This window comes from Aplysia californica, unplaced genomic scaffold (genome assembly GCF_000002075.1).
Source record: "Aplysia californica isolate F4 #8 unplaced genomic scaffold, AplCal3.0 scaffold00049, whole genome shotgun sequence".
Taxonomy (NCBI): domain Eukaryota; kingdom Metazoa; phylum Mollusca; class Gastropoda; order Aplysiida; family Aplysiidae; genus Aplysia; species Aplysia californica.
In genome coordinates, this window is record NW_004797319.1 from 1225067 (window position 1) to 1246374 (window position 21308).

The window sequence follows — 21308 nt, forward strand, 5'->3', positions numbered from 1 at the left end:
TAGTTGACTTAGAATACATTTTGTTTTGTAATTATCCTTTCCTGTCCAGTTCATAATAATATTTTTTTGTGGCGAGACTGTACTTTTGATTCGGCATTTGAGCTTCCGGTGAAAGGCGAAGGTCGAACACTCAACAGTAGAAGAGTGATCCGTTATATTTGAGACGATGTTGTCGGCAGTCTGCAAGTCTTTAGTTTCTTCTACGGTAAGCTTACACTTGCTTAAAGAATGTATTCTAGCAACTATCTCATTCCGTGTCTGTAATATTATTGAAGTTTAGATCTTAATGGGCATTGACCAAATGCACCTGAAGCTGTAATTCGGTCCTCGGTCTGAGTCTGACTGATCCTGCCTGGGCCTGGGGTGGGTTGCCGCTGCGTTGTTGAGCTACCCTACAAACTGAACTACAACAGTAGCCCAAGGACTACCGCTGGCTCTTTTAACCCGGTTTACCCCAATTGAAGTGATGCTGTAGAGAACAAAGTCTGTTTATGTTACTTTCATTTTGGTGACTTGAATGTTAGGCTCCTAAAAAGTCTACAAATGTTAAGTTGGTAATAGACAGGGCAAGGCGATTTAAAAGATTCCTGCGTTTAATTCCGATATGCGTTTTTCATAGCCTCAGACATGTTTCGCTTTGGTCCCTGACCCTGACCTTAACCCTAACCCTGAAAAATGCACATCAGAATTCAACGCGGGAATCTTAACTATCCCAGGTAATGTAGTAATACAGCGGAAATAGGCTATTCGTCAGTAAATCAGTAAATTTAAATGCAATGTTTGTGGGGGGAGAGAGGGGGGGGGGGGGCACTCCTGTACAATTGCGGTCCCGTTCAATTGCGGTCCCGTTTAGGGATACTTGTTTTGACCCTACCAACGATTACTTCTGGTTCTAAACGATTAATTTTTGATGCGCGTGCCGATAAGCCTATGGAGAGATAGCCAATAAAACCTAATAATTGCAAAACATCAAATTATCGTCGTCGATACCGAATATTTAAATCAGTATTGACTTAGTGATTTATTGCTAGATCTAACGGGACCGCAATTGTACAGGAGTGCCGGGGGGGAGTTGCTTTATTATGATATAAAACAAATCTTTCTCGTTTGCTGGGTGGTAACAGAGATGTGAGTAATTATGTAAGGGAACTAGTAAAGTCAACACAACTGAAAAATATGTAACGAGTTCACCGAAAAAAAAGTATCCAGATAACAGAAAACTTGTCACACCACCTCCACCAGCCATCTTAGATTTATTTTATTGCATACAGTAAGGAACATGATGGAAATTTTTAACAGGTTTTTATATATATATATATTGCACCCCAAAAATGTGTCCCGTTTTCTCCTTAAAATGTTGAAACAGAAAGGTAAACACTGTAGATTTTGATTGAATAAACTCTGGTTTTGTATTTTAAAAATATTATTAACTTAAAGGTTAACATGTGTGGATTTGCCTGCCAATCTACGGTGAACTTGCCACACATTTTTCACAAGTTCAAGTATGTGATGAGATAACTGTGATGAGATCACTGGAGGTATGTGACGAGTTAACTCACTGGAAGCCTTAAAAATACCCTTTTAGACTTATAAACAGCAGGCTCATTCAGTTTGGGTTTCCATTGGTGCAGTTCCAGGCCTTTCAGAGTCTCTGTCTCATTTTGTTCTATTTAAAAAGATATAATACAAACAAGCCGCAGAATAAAGCAAGATAAAAAGAATCATTCATTGTACTCCATATTTTTAAAATATGTTCACTTAAGTTGTGTGCTTACCACCCCCCACGCCCACAGCTTTACCTTGCCAACACACCGATATCTTTGTTTTAGGCTCGACAGCTCCGGGCTTTCCATCGGCCGGCAGCTGCTTGCAGTGATAAATTGTTTGTGGTGAGTTCAATTTTTTTAAAATACAACATAGATGGTATATTGAAATTAGTTTCGTAAGTTGTTACAGTTGTGTTTTATTTTTTTAATGTATTTAAAAAGTCCTTTTATTCAGTGAGTAAGGTCTATTAAAAAATAAAGTTGTAGTAATCAATGTTGTTTTGTTTTTTTGCCTATTGCGTTTGCTTTTGAATGATGTATTTTATGGGTATTTCATTTGTTGCTTTTTCCTGTTCCATTGTATTGTGTAAAGCTATACATTTCAGTTGGCTTCTTATAATAGGTGTGGTGGCCGGGGAAAACCGGCTACATTGTCATTGTTTTCCGATTTTAAACTAACACTGCCATATGAAATCCTTTTTATTGAAATCATCTCATACCAAGCTAAAATCTTTAAAATGAAATAAATAAAATAACTCAGTACAGAGTTATGCGTTTTAAGTTAAGAACTCGGCAAAGGGCTATCCTGAGAAAAGCACATTATGGAAGGGATGCATCTATATTTCCTTTCCCATTTTGGGCGAAGATTTCAAATAAGTATAATGTTATTGAAAAGGAAAATTAGAAAGAGCCTGGTGCAAATATTGGACACACAAGAGCACCACTCATCCGTGATTGTGATTTGGAAAGACAGCAAGTGCCCTCTTCAACACTCTTTTACAACACTCTTTTACAGAAAGATCACATTTAGTCTGAGGAAGACGAAAAAGACTGGATGTTTTTCCATCAGTTAACAGTTATGTTGTTTTTTTTGTTTTACGGAGCTCACAACTGCATACGGTCACATAAAAGTGCCCTGGGCTCATTCAGAAGTTGTAGTTTGGAAGGAATTAACTTTGAATTTTGCCCAGGTGGCGGCTGAAGTCTACTCTGACTGATTTTGAATCTCTAAGGGATCTTTAACATGCAAAACTTGAACACGGGACCTCCAAGATTTTTCGCATTTATCTGAGAAGGCTAGGTCTTAGATCTTACCTACCATAAGATCAGGGGTGTGGCTGAAAGACAGCAGTTAGGAGCCAAGGAGTAGCAGTTGAAAGGCTGCAGAAAGAGTCATGAACCCAGAGGAGGGTGCAAAGGGGGTGGGGGCAGAAAGTGGAGATGAAAGCAGACAACAGAACATTGTTAGAGAGTAGTAAAAAGGAGGTGAAAGAGAATTTTTCATCTCTGTCCGGATTCGAACCTAGGACCTATTGAATAAGAGGCAAACACTAACCTCTCAACCATGAGAACCCCCCCCCCCCCAAGTTATTAGTTTGAAGTTCTCTGTAGTAAATCTGTGGTATCTCTGTAAAAAGTTTTGTTTTATAAAATTTGTTACTTCTATATTGAAAGGTCATGCCTCTTGAATGTTACTGTGTGCAAAGAAAAGTGTGCCCTGTAGCATTACTTTGTTCACTCTTAACAACTAGTTATAGGTACTGGTATTTGATTTTTGCTTTACTTTGATTTGTAATTTATTTTCTTTCTTTGATGTCAGAATAGTATCTTTGCTGTTGCTCAGCTTGCTAAATATATTTCATGTACTGATCTTTTAAGTTCTGGATCTGGTTGCTGATTTGGAAGTTTGAATTTTTCTTTTATTTCTTCTTTAGCACCGAGATGAGCCAAACAACAATTCTGAAACTCCTTTCGAGTTCAGTGCAGAAAATATAAAGGTAACTTCAATTGTATGATTGTACTAGTTTATAAATGCAGTTTGTTTGTTTATAAGATATTGTATATTTGTGTGTTTTGTGTTTCAGCATGGACTGACTTAAGTGATTTCAGTGGTTGTAAAGGAAGATTCAATGGCAATTTCTGTCTTTCCCTCAAGTGAGAACAAAATTCTGTTTTCCTATTGTTGAAAATATTGGGTTATTTTGTCTTACAGGTGAAGAGCATTAAAATAAAAATGCTAGTTTTGGGGGTCAAGATAAAGGATCATTTGAAGAACCTGATGGTATAATGTTTTGACATGTCTCTTATAAGATGAAGTGGATGGAAGTAGAGCAGTTTTAGTCCAATTTTGTTTTCTGTATTGTTATAAATTTTCTTTCTTGTGAATGTCTTTTCTTCTATTAGCGCAGCGAAGTGATCATTGCCAATTACCCCAAGGGCCATGAGGCTGCAGCATGCATCCCTTTGTTGGATCTGGCTCAGCGGCAGAATGATGGTTAGTATTGGACTTATCACTTCTTTGTATTCAGTGAAAAGAAATTGTGGCTGTTTTTTTCTAGTAGGCATAGTGTCAGCCCTTTGTGAGAATCAGAGATGAACAGACTGCTTTACACATCTGTCGAATCATATGGATCAAGGACTCCCATTTTTATTTCAAATGGAATTTCAAACCCTAAATGTAAATTATTGTAAATATGGAAATGGGACTTTTAAAAAATAGATTTTTAAAATCCAGGTTGTCTGCCTCGCTGCTTTTAAGAAAGTACTGGAAGTTTGGTCTTCTTGTGACAGTACAAATCTTTCTTACACAACTTTGTACTTGTTTTCTTTCTCTGAACAGGCACCATTCAGAATCACAAGAGTGTCAATGTTCCAGTAGGATCCTTTGCTGACAAGAAAACTGATGATTGTAATGGGTTTTTTTTCATACATTTTTGTTGCCCTCTCTTTTTCGCGTTTTCAGTCAGACAATCCTTTTTCTACAGGGTGGTTGCCCATCTCAGCCATGCATAGAGTAGCTGAAATGCTTAAGATGCCAAGGATGCGGGTGTATGAAGTGGCCACATTCTACACGATGTTCAACAGGTATGTTACCTCGCTAGTCACAGACCCACAAATTTGTTAACAACTAAGGCCTTTGTTTGTATGAACAATGCAAAGGATTTTTTGCTTGGTCCTATAATTATTGTTATGTATTCAAAACCAACTGCTGTTTGATATGAGCGAACACAATAGTGCCCTTTACTTTGGTCACTAATAGCTGAGATAGGTGTTTTAAGTTCCATCCAGTGGGTGGTTGGCGGGTGCTCTGGTGTGGTTTGCTTCTTCTTTCCTATCAAACATCTATCATCCTTATCTCGCCTTCTTTTTTATGTTTGTTACTCTCTTGTAACACCTTTAATCTTCTGGCGCTCATATGACCTTATGCAGTTGCGAGCGCCGTAAAACCCTCTACTAAAACTAAAAACTAAGTTCCATCCTTCTCTCAGGTGGCATTTTGCCTTTTGTTAAAACAAAAATAGCAGTGAGATTCAGACTGGTGGCTGTGAAAAGTGAATGCTGCTCACTTCTTTTCACTGCAAGTAATGAATGGTGTACATAGATATTTTGTTGTAAGGGGAGTATAAAGGTTGAGATGTGTAAGTTGGTATGCTTGTGAAGGTTTGTGTGTTTGCGGAACTGTAGATAAATAAGGCAAATTGGGCATACTCTCATCAATATGCAGAGGTATTACTGAATGACTAGACCTGAAGAAGATAACACACTTATTGAGCATTGTGTATTAGTCAGGACAGATGGGAGTGCCAAACTAAATCAAAACTGGGGTTACTATGATTGCTTTAGGCTTAATTTGAAGTTGTTGTTCCCAAGAGCTCTTGTGTCTTTATGTAGTGTCAGCTTTACTTGAGGTTTCTGACATGAGTTCTGTCTTGATTTTTACTTTATGATGTTTTGTAGGGAGATTGATAAATGTTTGTGAAGAGTGCTGATGGTATTCTTTCTTGTTGGGGTCATAGAATGCCTGAGAGGAACTGAAGTAGACAGATTGTTTATCACTCGTCAAGTGTTGCGATAAAGCTTTTTACTTGTACTTAATATATCTAATTGAGAATGTTACTTATTTGAGTTCATTGTAAAGTGTTAGTATTGAAATGAAAAATAAGTCTTGAACTTGAACAAGGCAAAGTGACAGATAATTATTTTCCCTTTCCAACTTCCAAAGTTCATTTTGAATGATGAAATATTTACACGAAGAATTGTTTAACAATGCAAAGTAACAGTTAATCACTTTCCCTTTCCACCTGCCTAAGTTCATCTGTAAAAGATGAAATAGTTTTTACTCTGTATAAAGCTGTGAAGATGATATTTCATAACAATTATCTCTCCTCTCTTGTCTTTTGTATGATCAGAGAGCCAGTGGGGAAATATTTCGTCCAGATCTGTACCACAACGCCCTGCATGTTGGGAGGTGTTGGCTCTGACGTTATTCTGGAAGCCATCAAGGAGAATCTAGGTAAGTAGTATGGTCAAAAGAACAATCATTCCAGTTTGCCTACTGTGCTCAGTTCTATGAATGTATGGGTTGTAGTCTTTTAAGACAGTGGGATGGAACTGATGATGCACGATTCCTCCTGCCATATGTTCGAAGCAAGAAAAGCATAATTTATGACAGTTATTGTTCATGGGAAAATAAGACAGATTCCAGTCAGAGATGAGGTATGAAGAAGGTGGTGGCAATGGTTTGGGCATACGCTCAGGAAGTCAGGCAGCTGCATAACAAAGAAAGTGTTGGATTGGAATCCGCAGGGTAAAAGAACAAGGGGAAGACCGCATGGAACCTGGAGAAGAATTACAGAAATTGGTGAACAGAAAAGTGGGAAGACATAGAATAACATCAAGAGGCTAGCTCAGAATAGAGAAAAGTGGAAAGTGTTTGTCCGTGGCCTAATGATGATTGTTCATGGGAGCTTTTTGAATATATCTTTATTTTATGTCAACATTCTAGAAGCTATTGAGGAGAATCTTAGTAAACCATATGGCATGGTCAGAGAGCAGCCATCCCAGCTTGTGTACTGCGTTCAGTTTTATAAATATATTCAATGTGGTCTTCTGTGGTTGGTGGAAGAGAACTGCTACTGCTAGTTTGTTCCCCTTGCTTTGTTAGCTTTAGCTTTCTTTTGTATTTAAATAACAAGTGACTCCCATTACTTTGTTTATTTATTTTCTGTCTGTTACCTCAAGTTTTTTCTTTTGTGTTTTGTTGAATAAGACAGCGCTTGTTGTATGATATATAGTGTTAACTCGTTTTTGTTATTCAAAGCTATAAGGAAAGCAAAGGGCAAACGCAAGGATGTTTTAATGATGTTTTTACTATAATGTTATTCAATAGATGATCATTGTGCATTGCCGGTAGCCAAGAATAGTTTTTGTTGACAACAACAGTTGTTACTTTTTTTCTAGCTTCAAAGATAGATGGCGCCTCCTTGACCCCTTCAGTGCCTGGCTCAAGACTTCTGAATTACAGAACAGGCCAGAGTTAATCAGCTGTTGGTCGATGGAATCACAATCTTCTTTGTTAAGATTTTTTTGTTCAGTGCTCAGCATATGTTATCACTCTGAATGCCATTTCATATTCATATATGTCGAATAGCATCTTGTTTCGTATGCCTAGCGTTAAAAGCATTGTAAGCTTAATTGGATTAAGTGTTATAATTCTCTCCTCTTCCTACCTCCCATTCTCAACCCCCCCAACTTCTGTCTTTCCTACAGGTATTGGAGTAGGCCACACCACTGATGATAACATGTTCACGCTAGCTGAGGTGGAGTGTCTTGGAGCATGCGTCAATGCCCCCATGGTGCAGATTAATGATGACTATTATGTAAGTGGATAGGAGTTGGGTGGGATAAGATCAGATATGATGAGATTGACTTCATTAATCTTCCAGAGGAATAAATTGACATTATTATTTAGTGACATAAGCTTCTGTACTGCTGTATACATACTGTTTTATGAAGTCATCCCTTATGAGTGGCATATTTTGTTATTTATGATAAAAAATTCTTTTTTTTTGGGGGGGGGGGGGGGCATTTCTACTTGACAGTAAACTGTTCTATCATTTGAGCATGATTTTTGTATGTTCAATAATGTGTGTACTATGCTTAAAGATATTTTTCAAGAAGGCCTAAATACATTGAAAGTGATCTTTCTTTTTCTTTTCCTGTCGTTTAGCTTGGTAGTGTTTGTGTTTGCTTGCGAATATTCATGACGTGTTGTGTCACAAGATGAATGTTGAATTGCACTTGAACGGCTGAGTGAGGTCAGCTCAGTGCTTTACATGCTAGCAGTCGCGTTCATTTGTTGGTGTTTATTATATATTTATTAAGGGGAAGTTCATTTCATGTCATGGGCAATTTTTGCCTCCTCCTGTGCTGGGTTAAATCGGACTCTCATTACTTTCCCATTGTCTTCTAGAAACTAAAAGTTTGCAGTTTCTGTGTAGTCAGTCCACAAATGCTGTTAGGGGTAAACACTCTGTTGTAAGGCTGGAGACACTGAAATATCTGTCAAGTAGCTTCCACACACTGTTACAATTAGATGCCACCTGAAATGCCTTCTTTTCTGTACTTTCTTTCAATGCTGTCTTCCAAAGTGTGAATTGTCAACCCTTTAATTTTTCTTTGCATGGAAAAGGGGGAGGGGGGAGGGTAATGAAGAGTGCAGTGTTGATTTTCGATCAAGGAAGGGCAGAAGAAAAGACTTTACTAAATTATGTAAGAGTTGGGACAAGAAGAATAAAACTGTTATGAAGCTGTTTAAAAAAAATAAAAAAATTTTATGTGGAACTTTTTTGCTTTGTTGAGATTCGTTTAGTTCTTGCAGTTTGCTGTTATGTACACCTGAGAATATTTATTTATTTCTGTTTGGGTCCTTCTCCAGTCTGATTGTGACTTTGCATGGTACAAAAAACTTCTCTTGATTTGAAAAGAACCTGTACTCATAATGATATGGTTTTAATCCAGATTTGTGATTTTTTGGTGTTATATTCCCTCAGGAGGACTTAACTGTGGACGATATGCATAGAATTCTCAATGATATCAAAGCTGGAAAGAAACCAAAGGCTGGACCACAGTGAGTATAAAATTTATTTTCTAGTTTTTTATCTCTATTCCATTTTTGGTTATAGCTAATCAAGTGTCCATTCAGTTTTTACTCTTTCTGGATGTTGTCTTTTTGTTAAAGGTATGGGAGAGTCATATAGAAAGATTCAATCATAATTTTCAGTCTTGGAATAGTCCCTTGCAAACTTGACAAACATGTTGTGAAGATGTGTTTACCATTATTTTTGAGGTTCATCGCTTAATTTTTTCCTGGTTGTTTGGGATCACCTAAGTCATGCAAAAGGTACTGTTTTGGTAATAAATATACATAGATGGAGTGAATTGTAGTCAATAATTCTTTTCATTACATGTTGTGTCATTATTGTAGCCTACTGTACTGTACAAATTATGAATGGGACCTTGAAACCTACTAAAGTAAGTAGACAAGAATGTTGGCTGTTTTATGTCTTAAGAAGTATAGTATAGTGCACTGTTCTGTATTGTGAAGATCGAGAAGACTTTCTCAGCTTGTGTATCAGGTGTATGGTGTCTTGATTTGGCTCTTCAGCTCCGCATGCAAAAGACACAAATTTAATTCCCATAAAGTTTATTATCAAGTGTTTCCATCTGTCTGCTTCGATGTACCTCTTCTCTGCCTGGGTTGTCCTTGACAGCCAGGGGTATAGTAGCTCACCTCTTAAATAATCTTAACTGTTTCATTGAGGGCCCAAAATGTTTATAATGATGGTTTCGTTTTCCTTTCTTATTTTAGGAGCGGCCAGAACTTTAGATTTGCCTCAGAACCCAAGACAGGCTTGACGTCCCTGACGGAACCCCCGACTGGACCAGGCTTTGGAGTGAGGGCAGACTTGTAGGGCTGAGCTGGCCGCAGACTGTGGCTTTATTTGCTGCCTGAGCTGATCGACTGGCATTCTTGAGGGGAGAGGGGGGGGGGGATATGCTGATGTAGTAATAAGAGGTTGACATTTAAGGCCTACGCTGACAAGGGATACCATGTTAAATGAGCGTTTGCATCCTCCCAAGCTACCTGCATGTGGAAAAGTGATGGTAGACAAGATGCCAAATGGTGGTGCAGATTGGGAGGTAAATCTGAGTGTACATCATTGTAACTATGGATGTGGTTACATTATTTTGGAAGAGGGTCTGTTGTGAATCTTTCTTTTGAGATCAGGAGGCAGTTTCAGTTTGGACTGACACTCTGTATATATAATAGGTAGTGTGGATGTTGCGACAGGCTGAAAATGATTGTCTTAATAAACATGTTTAGAGTACCAAATCAGCATTGTTTTAGAGCTTATTTCTTTTTTGTGTGGGGACAGAGATGTGCCTTGTAAGCTTTAGGCTGGGGTATACTTTTGTAGTTGATGGATGGTATCTGTGTGGTTTTGTCCCCGAAATCTTTCAGTCATAGCTGATGCCTTGTAATACAGTGGAACTCGGATTTAACGAGGCCGCCGGGCCTGACCAAAATTCTCGTTGAATCCGAGTGTTCGTTATAGCAAACACGAGATTTTGTGTAGATAATTACAGGCACTGAGCAAGTAATGTATAAAGAGAATTTTCTTAGGTTAGTTGTGGCTTTTCCCCTGTTCTTCTTTGTTTGCTTTACGTTGTTGGTTGTGAGAGTAAGTATCACAGGTCTGTGGTCCGTGTCGATGATGTAGTTTGGAACTGCTCTCAAATCTTTGGCTGTATGTCCCTGTTTTCTGCGCATCAGAATGAAATCAATTTTTGGTGCATGGTTCAGGTCACTCCATTTGTACCAGGTCTTGATTTGGCTTTGTCTGTTGGAAAAATGTGTTCGTAATCATCATGTCGTGCTCAGCGCATAGGTTTAGTATAATTTCTCCATTGCTGTTGCAGTCGCACTCTGTATCTTTATCGCTGTGGGGTCCCAAGTACTCTTCCCAGGGGGTTCTTATTCGTCCGACTCTGCCATTTAAATCTCCCAAGATAAATATATCTTCTTTGCTCTTGATGGTGTTAATACGGTCACTCAGGTCTTGGAAATATGTGAGGCAGCGTGGTGGAATCAGGCTCTCGTCAATTTCGGGGCATATAGAGTTATTGGTATCATCTTAAAGCTTGTTTACTTGTCTTTATTATTAGGATGAAAAAAATATCCATTTATCTTGAATACAAGTCGAGATATTTGCGAATGAAGGATGTAGGGGTCACTTGTTTTCAGAAGTAAAATTAGTGAGAAAATGGCTGCCAAAGATTAGTTATTTCTTTAGCTTAAAAATTTACATTTTTTGTGCCTTTAATCAACGTTTTTCAGAAAAATCCACACAAAAATGAGTTCTTTAGTGGGCATGAATGGTGTTGACCCAAAAAAAAACAAAAATTTGATAAAAATTCCCAAACCAACAGAAAAAAGCTAGTTTCTTCACTTTGATTAGTTTGACGAGAGCCTGATTCCACCACGCTGATTGTCTCTTCCTCTGTATAGCTGTCGTTACAGGGAGCGTATGTTTGGATGTACGTTGTTGTTTTGCCACCCTCTATGGGTTTTATTCTCACTATTCTCTCTGAGATCTGATTGATTTCATAGATTGTATCCATTTTGGCTGGGTGTATGATGAAAGCTACACCATGTTTGGCTCTCCACACTCTCTCATTTTCAGGTGTTCCGCTCCAGATCAGGAGGTAGCCTTTATGGGTCAGCTTGCTGTGGTTGCCTCTCTTCCTTGTGTCTGACAAGCCCATGGTTGCTATTTTCTTTCTTTCCATGAAATCCACTATTTCTGGTTCTTTGTCTCCAAGTCCACTGACATTCCATGTGCCTATTTTAATCGTTGTTCTAGCTCGCTGTCCGTTCACTCTTCCTGGTCGTTTTCCGTTTGAATCTGTCCGTGTTTTCTCCTTTGATTGTTTCGTAGCAGTAATTATCCGCCGTCGGCTTGCTAGGCCAGTCACGGTTTCACCAGAGCCCCTTTAGCCAGCAACGTTTCAGGGTGACCCGGGTCGGCCTTCACGGCTAGCGTAACGCCTCAGTGACATAAAGTCACACCGTACTTCACCCAGACCCAGCTATCCCCTACTTTGTCCTGTTTCCACCTCCCCCGACGAGGACGAAGGGTTGGACTTTGCGAGGCATTGTTGTAACATTAGTTGAAATTCACGAGGAGGTAAAACCAACTCTTTGCATTCTCTCATTTTGTTTACTGGAGTTGATTGACGAGTGACCTAGCAGGGATTTGATTCTAGGTTGCCACAACTAATTAAGCGTTTTATGTGATCAGTGAGTTCTGCGCAGGTGCTCTGTTGTTAGGTCCCTGAGTATCATGCCGGACAATGGAGCAGATGGCCCTGGTTTAATTCCCAGGCTGGACATTCTTGAATTTGAGTTGTTTTGTGGAGTTTTCGAGACACTCAACTCATTTAGCGTGATCGTATCAGAAACGGACGTTAAATTCAGACATCCTGCCTATTAAGTACTGTAACCTAATAGTGTTTATAGGGGCGTCAAACCCATACACGCGCACACATTTTATTAGTTCTGCACGCTCAGCAATTATTATTGGAAGTATGGATTCTGAAACAGAGTGCTATTACTATTACTATAATAGTTGGTCAAAAAACAGGTTCTCCCAAAAAAGAGCCCAACTGTTGCATTCAAATAACATTCCATCAAAACTAAAACTTTGGACATTTTGGTTACTTCTGGCACTCAGCACTGCCGTCTGTGGTGTAGCGGTTAGGCACTTTGCTGTTGCATGCAGGAGACCTGAGTTCAATTCCCATTTGTGGAGAATTTTTCTCTTTGTCTTGGTGTCCCTCTTGGCCTGGGTTGGCCCTGACAGGCAGGTTAAAGTCTGCCTCCTTTAATTTAAAGTGATCTAAATTGTGTCGGTGGGGGCAAAAAATTAGTAAAAATGCCATTTGAAAAAATGTTTTTTAGAGCTCTCAGCAGATGACATGATTCATGCTCCTTTTCAACACCATTGGTATCTGTAAGAGGGTTACTTAAGTTTTTAAAACGTGTATTTCATCAGCAGGCCTGGTCTGGTACACGGTCATAATATATAAAATACTTCCTGAAAAAGAAATCCTACAGGATACTGCAGATAAAGAGCTTCAGTTCAGATTTTGGGAATGTTAGGTGAGTGTCTTGCTCGGACCATATAAACTTCTACAAATGGATCTTTGCTTTTTTTGGTTGAGTAGTATTAAAATATTTAAGAAGCACATCGAAATGATATATCGGTCATTCAGTGCATGGAAAAAAGCGAGACATACAGAAACATCAGAAGGAAAGAACAGACGTACATGTAGGGGCCTACATGTCAAGTTGTACCAATCAGAGATTCCCATCAACCAACTGCTCCTCCTTTCCTATCAAACATCTATTGACATTATCTCTCCTTTTTTGTGTTTATTACTTCTTGTAACACCTTTAATCTTTGGCACTTATATTATAATATATATGAACTAATTGTGTTGCAAGTGCTGAAAAAAAAACACCTGCACAAGAGGACCAGTTGTGTGTCCTGGTCACTTTTTGGGGTGAAGGAAAAATATTAGCGAAGAAAAGTTTTTCGATTACAATGTTTTATTCTGCAATGATAAAAATTTTTAATACGTGTTGTATCAAGCATTGTTTAGTATGGTATTTCGAGCATTGATATAAGATATATATTATATATGACAACAGTGATACATGGCATTAATATAGTGCATTTAATATTAATATTATATTAGAAAGTGGCTGTTTGTACTAAGATTTGTTATTACTAATATTACAGTCAAACCTATTGTGCCCCCCCTTTCATACCTCCAGCTGCGCTTACTGCCAGGTTTTTGCCATTGTACAGAAATTGCCTACACACCGCCATCAGCCAACTGTCTTGGGTTGTACCAGTCTTAAAAAAACAATTATGCCCCGCTATACCACCAGTGAACTGGCCACCAGACGAAATCCTACTCGTTGGCTGCTTCATCGTTTCTTATCTCTCCCCCTTGTCGCATCGGCCCGCCGGCAAAATATCTAACGTCGCCAGATATCGGACCCATGCCATCAAGGCTAGCGGTCCCTCGCGAGGCTTTTATTTTTTGAGGCTCACGGTCAAGTTTACATGACAAGTCTGAGTCGCCCCAAGGATTGACGGGCATCGGCTAAAAAACAACAACCCAACAACTCCAAACAAAACAAGCTATTGAGTCTTGACATAGCTTTTGATCTGGCCGAAATTTTCGATTTGAATTTACGGGAAAAAAGTTCAGCTGGGGTTAAATTTGTGTATGTGTGTGTGTGTGTGTGTGTGTGTGTGTGTGTGTGTGTGTGTGTGAGAGAGAGAGAGAGAGAGAGAGAGAGAGAGAGAGAGAGAGAGAGAGAGAGAGAGAGAGAGAGAGAGAGAGAGACGGCTTTTAGCTGTAAATACATTTAACACATAGATCACCAACTAAAAGACACCTTTCAAACTCAGATCACACAGCTGAATCATTTCCCTACATGACTGTTGTGCAGTCAGCAGAGCTACTTAACAGAAGAACCCGTTATTTTTCGTTAAACCGCCAGCCCCGCTATTCCGCCAGATTCATTCTCTTTCCAAGGGTGGAATGTAACGAGGTTTTACTATACTTCAATCGATTATATTCTACAAGTGGTCATTTGTGTTGTCCACAAGTCCTCGTGCTTGTAGAAATTACGAGGTGGTGTATTATCTCCGTTTTCTCAACTGTTGAACGTGGGTGGTTGGCGGGTGCTCTGGTGTGGTTCGCTCCTTCTTTTCTACTTGTAGAAAACATCTATCATTATCATCTGTATCTCTACCCCTTATTTTCTTTGCAGGTTAGTCTCTAGTGACACCTCTCATCTTCGGCACTAATACTAATATGACCTAATTGTGTTGCAGGTATCGTAAAACTCGTATTAAACTAAAACAAGAGTTGAACTGTTTTATGTTAACTGTCCCCGTCGTTTTCTGCAAGAAAAATTCTGAAATTATGCAAACTGAGCCCAAAAATGTGAAATTATGCGATTCTGTTAATTTTAACAAAGAATGATAAAGGAAAATAATCAGAAATTATGCTAAAAAATGATCAAATTTTGCTAAATTATGCGGGGTGCATAAAACCACGGGGACAGTGTTAATAGTAGGCAAGTGGGCGCGTCATGGACGTTTTACTTAAGAGAGATCTATATCGATGACCAAGTTACTGGAAGTTCTGCTAACAGACACAGCTTTTGAGGGACTTTTGCTTCTGACGAATGCACATGTGTGAATCACTTGCCTTATTTAGATAATGTGATTTTGTCTAACAAAGCTAGTTTTGTGTAAATTGTAAAGCGGCAGGCTGTCTTCGCAGCAAAGACGCTCAAGTGATTGATAATTGTTTACTAAAAATAATATATTGTAGCCTACTGGTTCTTCGCTTCATGAGAATTCACATAGAAGTGCACTAAAAGTTTTGTACACCATGTAAAATATTAGAATTAAAACGGGCAAGAATTAAGTTTAAATTGTATCTCACTGAGCTGGGGATAACAAATAAAGGTCGGCCCACAACACGCCAACAGGAGGTACAACCCGCTTTCAGGCGCGGCGGACGTACACACTTGAGACATTCATGTTACCACCACACTTCAGCCTTCTTGCGAGGTGAGGTAATAATAATAGTAATGATAATAATAATAATAATAATAATGATAATAATACCCGGTAATAATAATAATGATAAAAATAGAAAATAGATAGCCTTTGTATAGCGCAAATTCTCACTCAACAGCAAGCTCTATGCACTTTACAAAACAAAAACAAAACAACTGCATGTATACCACGAGGTAGGCCTATTACCCCAGCAGACCAGATAGCATTGTGAAACAATCTCAACTTTCTGGGAAGCATACAATGAACTGTGCAAGCTGCCATTTATTGACGCTAAAACACTGACATACTGACAAGATCTTTCGCTGTCTTCATAGGTGGGTACCCATTCCCACTTGGGTGAAATGAGGAAATTCGTGTAAAGTACCTTTCCCAAGGACACAACGTCGGGCCTGCGGCTCGAACCCCCGAACTCACAACCGCACGATTGCGAGTCTGGTAGACTAACCGACGGGCAGGTTTGGAGGTTGGTTCTACTCTTACCGCTGGGTTGTTTTATTTTTATACTGCAAGGGGAAGTGAAATACAGAGATGAAAGAAGTCAATTGATATTTATAGTAGGATGCATTTGGCATTAACAAAGTGATGTCCATGCCACTTCGATATAATGAATGCAGCTTTACGCCACACCAACCAGTGAAGAAAGCATATATTAGCAGTGTTACTGTCACCACGAGCGACAAATTACGTACGTGTACAAAACATATTTTCAACACGTCTGGCGGTTTCATGCTGATAAGCTTTGATAAATGGAAACTTTTTCCTTCAGGTGGGAAGAAATATGCCTTATCAAACATTGTAGATCAGGTGGTCTAGTAAAGGATGACTTCTTATCGTTACCAAATTTTTGCTGCTCACTTGCTCGCTAATCGTCGTACATTTTATAATAATATTCGTAGAGGGTAAACTCGCACAGAATTTAAAAAGCTCTCATCCATTTAAAGTGTTAAAAACACCAATGTGACAAAGCCACAGACAGCATTTTCAGCCATTTGGTCTGTATAAGGTAAGCATGTATGGGCAGGGAGATTTGTGCCGGATAAACTTATGGGTTGCTTTCCCTCTCCTGGATCAGAATGAACATTGAGAAGATGAACTTTCCAAATCTATGCTGATACATATATGCTCTTGTTTGTTACAGCCTGTTTCGTCAAAAAACAAAATGTGTCCAGAATTCCGAATTTGTAAGCTCGAAAAGTGCTCAACTTTACCTTTTACTATGCAAAGCAAGACACAAATTCAGAATTATGTACCAATGGACTTTCTGAGCATAAAATTGCACCACCATGTTCATATTAATTAACGGTACTGGCACTTGCGGGTTATGGTTAGGCTCTTCACCGTGGTTCACGGAGGAAGTGGGCTTATTTTTTGAGAGGAGGAAATATTTCATCCGTTACCTCCGTTTGTCTTCCAGTCAGCCCATGTCAGCTCCGACAGGTAGTGTCGAAATAGCCTGCTTCCTAAATTATCTGAACTGAGTCGATGGGTGCGTGGAATGTTTCCCTTCATTTATGAGGTACAAACTCCTGTCTTACTTCTGTGGATGGTAATGAAAGGACACTTCTGTTGGAACTCTTTGCCTACCTCTAAATCATTATGAGCTCATGGTCAACATTTTGTGAACAGAATGATGGCACCAGACTGTTGGCACAAGGCGGGGAAAGATATAATGTTTGATGCAAACGTAAAAGTGACAGCTCATTTCAGGTGTTGAGCATCGTTTGGACTTCTTTTCAGTCAGTATCGCTTGGAAGAGGAGGCAGACTCCTCGTCTGTGCCACTCCCGATGACTGACTCGTATTTTGCTTGCGCCCACTTCGCTGACCGTTATTTCTCCACGTTCCCGTGGCAAGCTTCCCACCACGAGGGCCGGTGTTCCCCGCGTCCTTGATGACCCCAGCCCCACCTAAGTCGGTTTGGCTTGGGCCTGATTTGTGACCCCCGGTAATGTGATCTTCGAGGCGTGTCAAGCCTCCAGCGGATCTACTGGCATTGTGTGACGTTAGCGCATCACCGCGCCCTCTGTCACCTGATTTGCCTTCTCTGTGGAAGTCGTGTATTTCTACTTTCGGCGGTGGTTTTGGTTTGTAGGGAGCCTTGGATTCCGCTTTGTCAATCTTGGGTAAGTTTGATGTGAAATCCTCAAGAACACCGATGGTGCTGGTGGCTTTCCCTTCTTTACTGAGAAATGGAGAGGCACCTGTGCTACGTCCTGTCAGGGTATCACTTGCAACATTCAATTGACGCAGGTTTGTTTTGCCTTTGCCATGCAAAGGAGGGAACGTTTCGGGTTTTGAATAGTCAGCCGGCGGATTCTGTGCGTTGGAAAGTTCTAGATACTCTGGAAGGAACTGATCGCTGCTCATACCGTGCTGTAGACTGTGTTGGTTAGTTGCCCCAAGCTCCACGTACGGCATGCTTTTTGCTTGAACGCCTGTTGTGGGCGGAAAACTGTTTCTTTCCTGTCCACGACTTACTTGAGTCCGCAGAGGATATGGTATAGAAGGTTTTACACCCATCAGAGCGCTGCCTATGGCCGGTGGGGAAGTATTGGGAACCTCTGAATTTTCCTTAACTGTATTAAGCGTTATTTTGTCAGTGAAAGGAATATAGCTGGAGTGAATTGCAGACGAACCAGCACCTTTGGTAGGAGGGGGGCGTAAGGAAGGATTTTGTTCTTGCGACGACCCTTGAGGCGATCCAGGAGACGGGGAGGGTTCTCCTTTTGATCTTCCTTCCACGGTCACACCAGAACTAAAACTTCCTCTATTAGAAATCTCGTTGACGTAATCTCCCGTAACAGGACCACTTCGCTGGGCTCTCGCAGGGTTGATAAAATACGTGTCGAACGGAAGTGAACTGATGCCCACATTTGTAGCCGTGTTCAACCCAGGCTGGATCCTAGCGACATCGCCAGTTGGGATATACCCGGGATTCTCAACCATTTGGAACCCACCTTTGTTCTCCTGTTCCTTTAGTCCCTCCACTCCTTGGGGGGCACTGTCTCGAGACTGCATATTCACATAGACGTTATGGACCGCGGCTTTGTGGCGTATTTGCTCCGGTTTGTTGTCTTCATCCAGTTTCCCATCGTGCATCGGAGTCATAGACGTTTCTGTCATAGCGTTGTTTCCCCTCCTCTTGGTAGCGGGCTCAGGTACAAGGTAGTCATCCTCAGGGTCAAACCCTAAGTTACTCTCCCCTTCTCCCTTGCCATGTTCGTGCAGCAAGAGCTGGCTCGTCTCGTCCCTTCTGGATGACGTTGCTCTCGACACAGAAGATCGTAGAGATGCGAAAGAGCCCGAGGAGGTAGAGGAAACCTTTCTGGCAGAAGTGCTGGCTGACGCATGCGCCATGGAACTGTCTCCTGTGCGTGGAAGCTGGCGAATTGTGTCGAGCTGAGGCCACGAGCAGTCGTCACTAAGCTCGGCATACGTGCTTTCTGCAAAACACACACATGGGAGATATCATTGGGCTACACTTTACTCTTTTCATGCCAGAAATGTTTCCACGGTTGTGCTAGACAATTGTGTTGTAAATGTTAAAGGTTGACCGCAGCGTGAGAGAGCCCAGTTGCCGGTCTTATTTTATCAAATGAAGTCGACACGTTATCTAGCAAAAGCAAAGACAAAAAGACAATAGACTACAGACACAGAATGGCCTTACACTTACAAGGAAACATACTTTTTTGGGAGACGTTATTACGATCATGTCTGTCTGTCTGTCTGTCTGTCTGTCTGTCTGTCTGTCTGTCTGTCTGTCTGTCGGTGTAGATGATACACTTCTCTTACCCTCAATTCTGTCTTCGTCTGGTTGGAAACCATGATTGGTAACGTGGTCCATAGACAGGTCCGTGTCGATTGTCAGGGCTACTTGCTTCGCCCTGGGGAGGTATATATATAATATATTATATGGTCGCTTTTAAGGACAAGCGGGCTAACCCAGATTTCGGGGGTTTGCAGAAATCTTGACCTTCACCAAAAGTGGACCTTGCCCTACATATAGTAGATGTTTGGTTCCATTAGTGTGTATATTTGTTTGGTTATAGTGAAAACTCTCCTTGTATTTTAAAGAAACTGAACAAGGGTCCAACAACTTTACCTTCGATTTCCTCAAAACAGCATTTTCGGGATAGCCCCCTTGTGCTTAAAAGCGACCACACATATTTAATAAGGAGTTTGATGCCCCCATTACTTAAGAGGCGGGCTTCGACCTTGTTTGTCAGGTCCAACCCGGCCTGAGAGGGACACACATTCTCCCCACACGGGAATCGAACTCGGGTCTTCAGCGTGCATTGGCGAAACGCTTAATTGCTACAACACAGACGCTCGCAGGATCGTCAGAATCCAGTACTATGTACACGCTTTTGGTGACATGTATCCTAATAGTCATTCCGGGGAATTCCAAGTGCCTAGACATGCTGAAATTGATAAGCACAAACTGAGGTATGTTGGTCTCTCAAGCAAATAAATGTATCATGACTGTACATAAATAAAGTCTGATGAAGACAGTTTTTCATGGCGAGGTTGAGGGAAAAAAAAAGAGATTGGCCACTTGCATCTTATATCGCCAACATTACTGAGGTCAGTGGTGAAAGGCGTTTTGTGTGTGTGTGTGTGTGTTGTGTGTGTGTGTGTGTGTGTGTGTGTGTGTGTGTGTGTGTGTGTGTGTGTGTGTGTGTGTGTGTGTGTTTGGGGGGGGGGGGGGTTGGGGGTGAAGGACGTGTTGTGATTGGCAGAAGTGGAGAGAAAAGGCGAAGTACGGCGGAATTAAGTGGAGTGTCCATTATTGACAGCAGCGATAAAGGCAGGTGAAGGAGACGAGCGACAGAGATGGTTAGTAAATGCGATTCTTCCGCCTCAAAAAGAAAGACTGCCGTTTAGTTGGAATTTTATTTATATTATATAACGCATTCATCTGGGAAGGTGCTCATTGCCAATAATACAGAGAACAATGCTCCAATAGTGATCCTTTCTTCCCTACCTCTCTATCTCCCTCCCTCCCTTCACCCCCGCCCCCCTCTCTCTCCCCCTCTCTCTCTGTCCATCTCCATCTCTCTCTTAATCTCCCCTTCTCATCCCACTCCCTTTTTCTTCTTTCACCCCCCCCCCACCTTTAAAAAATCCCACCCAACATGCATACGTTACACCCTCGTTATATTAGATTTATGTGTCAATCCTGAATTTTCTTCATGCCAAAGGACAATTAAAAGTCGATATTAACAATTGCAGACAATAAAATGGAGAAAGGGGCAGTAGTCACAAATTCTGTTTTCTTTCTTTCTTACTTACTCTCTCCCTGTCCCCAGCCAACTCCTCCAATATTGGCACATCTTCATCTAGGCCCTGGGAGATTGTTTCATCCCTGATTGTGCTTCTGTAACTTTCAATTGGCCTACCTCTTCTTCTTTTTCCAGTTGATCTCCAGTTCCATGTCTGATAGGGCAATCTTGTTTCTGGTATCCTCAACACTTCTCTTTGCCAATCTTTATTTATTATTGTTTGGCTTGATCTATTTTGTCCATCGAAGCAATTTTCATCTGAAAGGTTCTTAATCAGACACTGGTGGCATAATTAATACATGTAATCTAAAACTGCGATATCGGAAAGAACGGTTGTTTCCCATTAGGCAGCCTCAATAAAGAAAGACTTGTCCACAATAGATTTCTTTCATGACAACTGTCCTCCCCCCTCCAATGGGTAACAGTCCAATTGCGATCGGTTTGGTCACGAAAGCTACCTTGCGCCCTCAATCTGGCCAGCAAACCGACTCGACCCGACCCGACCCGTCCCGATCGTGCCAATGGGCAGCTGGTATTAATGTTACTTACCGCGTTTTGGCGCGTCTGCGGAGGCAGAATATCATGACGGGAAGGCACAGCAGAACAATACAGGCACAGCTGATGGCAACCGTGGCCCAAACAGGTAACACGCCGCTATCTCTTTGAGGGGCTGGAGGGCAATAGATGTAGGCGTGGGCGGTGGTAATGAGCGAAATATGAAGGGAGAGGAAACTGGATTAAATCTTA

At 40.8% G+C, this 21308-nt stretch overlaps 2 protein-coding genes across 2 annotated transcripts in view; one reads left to right on the forward strand and one right to left on the reverse strand.

Moving 5' to 3' along the window:
• Positions 1-93: 93 nt before the first annotated feature.
• On the forward strand, positions 94-9945 carry LOC101845755 (NADH dehydrogenase [ubiquinone] flavoprotein 2, mitochondrial). The gene is made up of 9 exons (XM_005092601.3): positions 94-205; positions 1830-1889; positions 3482-3544; positions 3951-4041; positions 4532-4631; positions 5957-6060; positions 7317-7426; positions 8600-8676; positions 9418-9945. Exons 1-9 carry the CDS (start codon positions 167-169, stop codon positions 9518-9520), a joined length of 747 nt encoding a protein of 248 aa, XP_005092658.1. The 5' UTR covers positions 94-166; the 3' UTR covers positions 9521-9945.
• A 7068-nt stretch (positions 9946-17013) lies between these two features.
• LOC101851711 (sushi, von Willebrand factor type A, EGF and pentraxin domain-containing protein 1) overlaps positions 17014-21308 on the reverse strand; it is a gene marked incomplete in the record, with an annotated part of 56468 nt that continues 52173 nt past the window's right edge. Inside the window, 3 exon segments of the mRNA XM_013079346.2 lie at positions 17014-18722; positions 19072-19163; positions 21111-21231. Coding sequence (XP_012934800.1) covers positions 17014-18722; positions 19072-19163; positions 21111-21231 — 1922 coding nt within the window.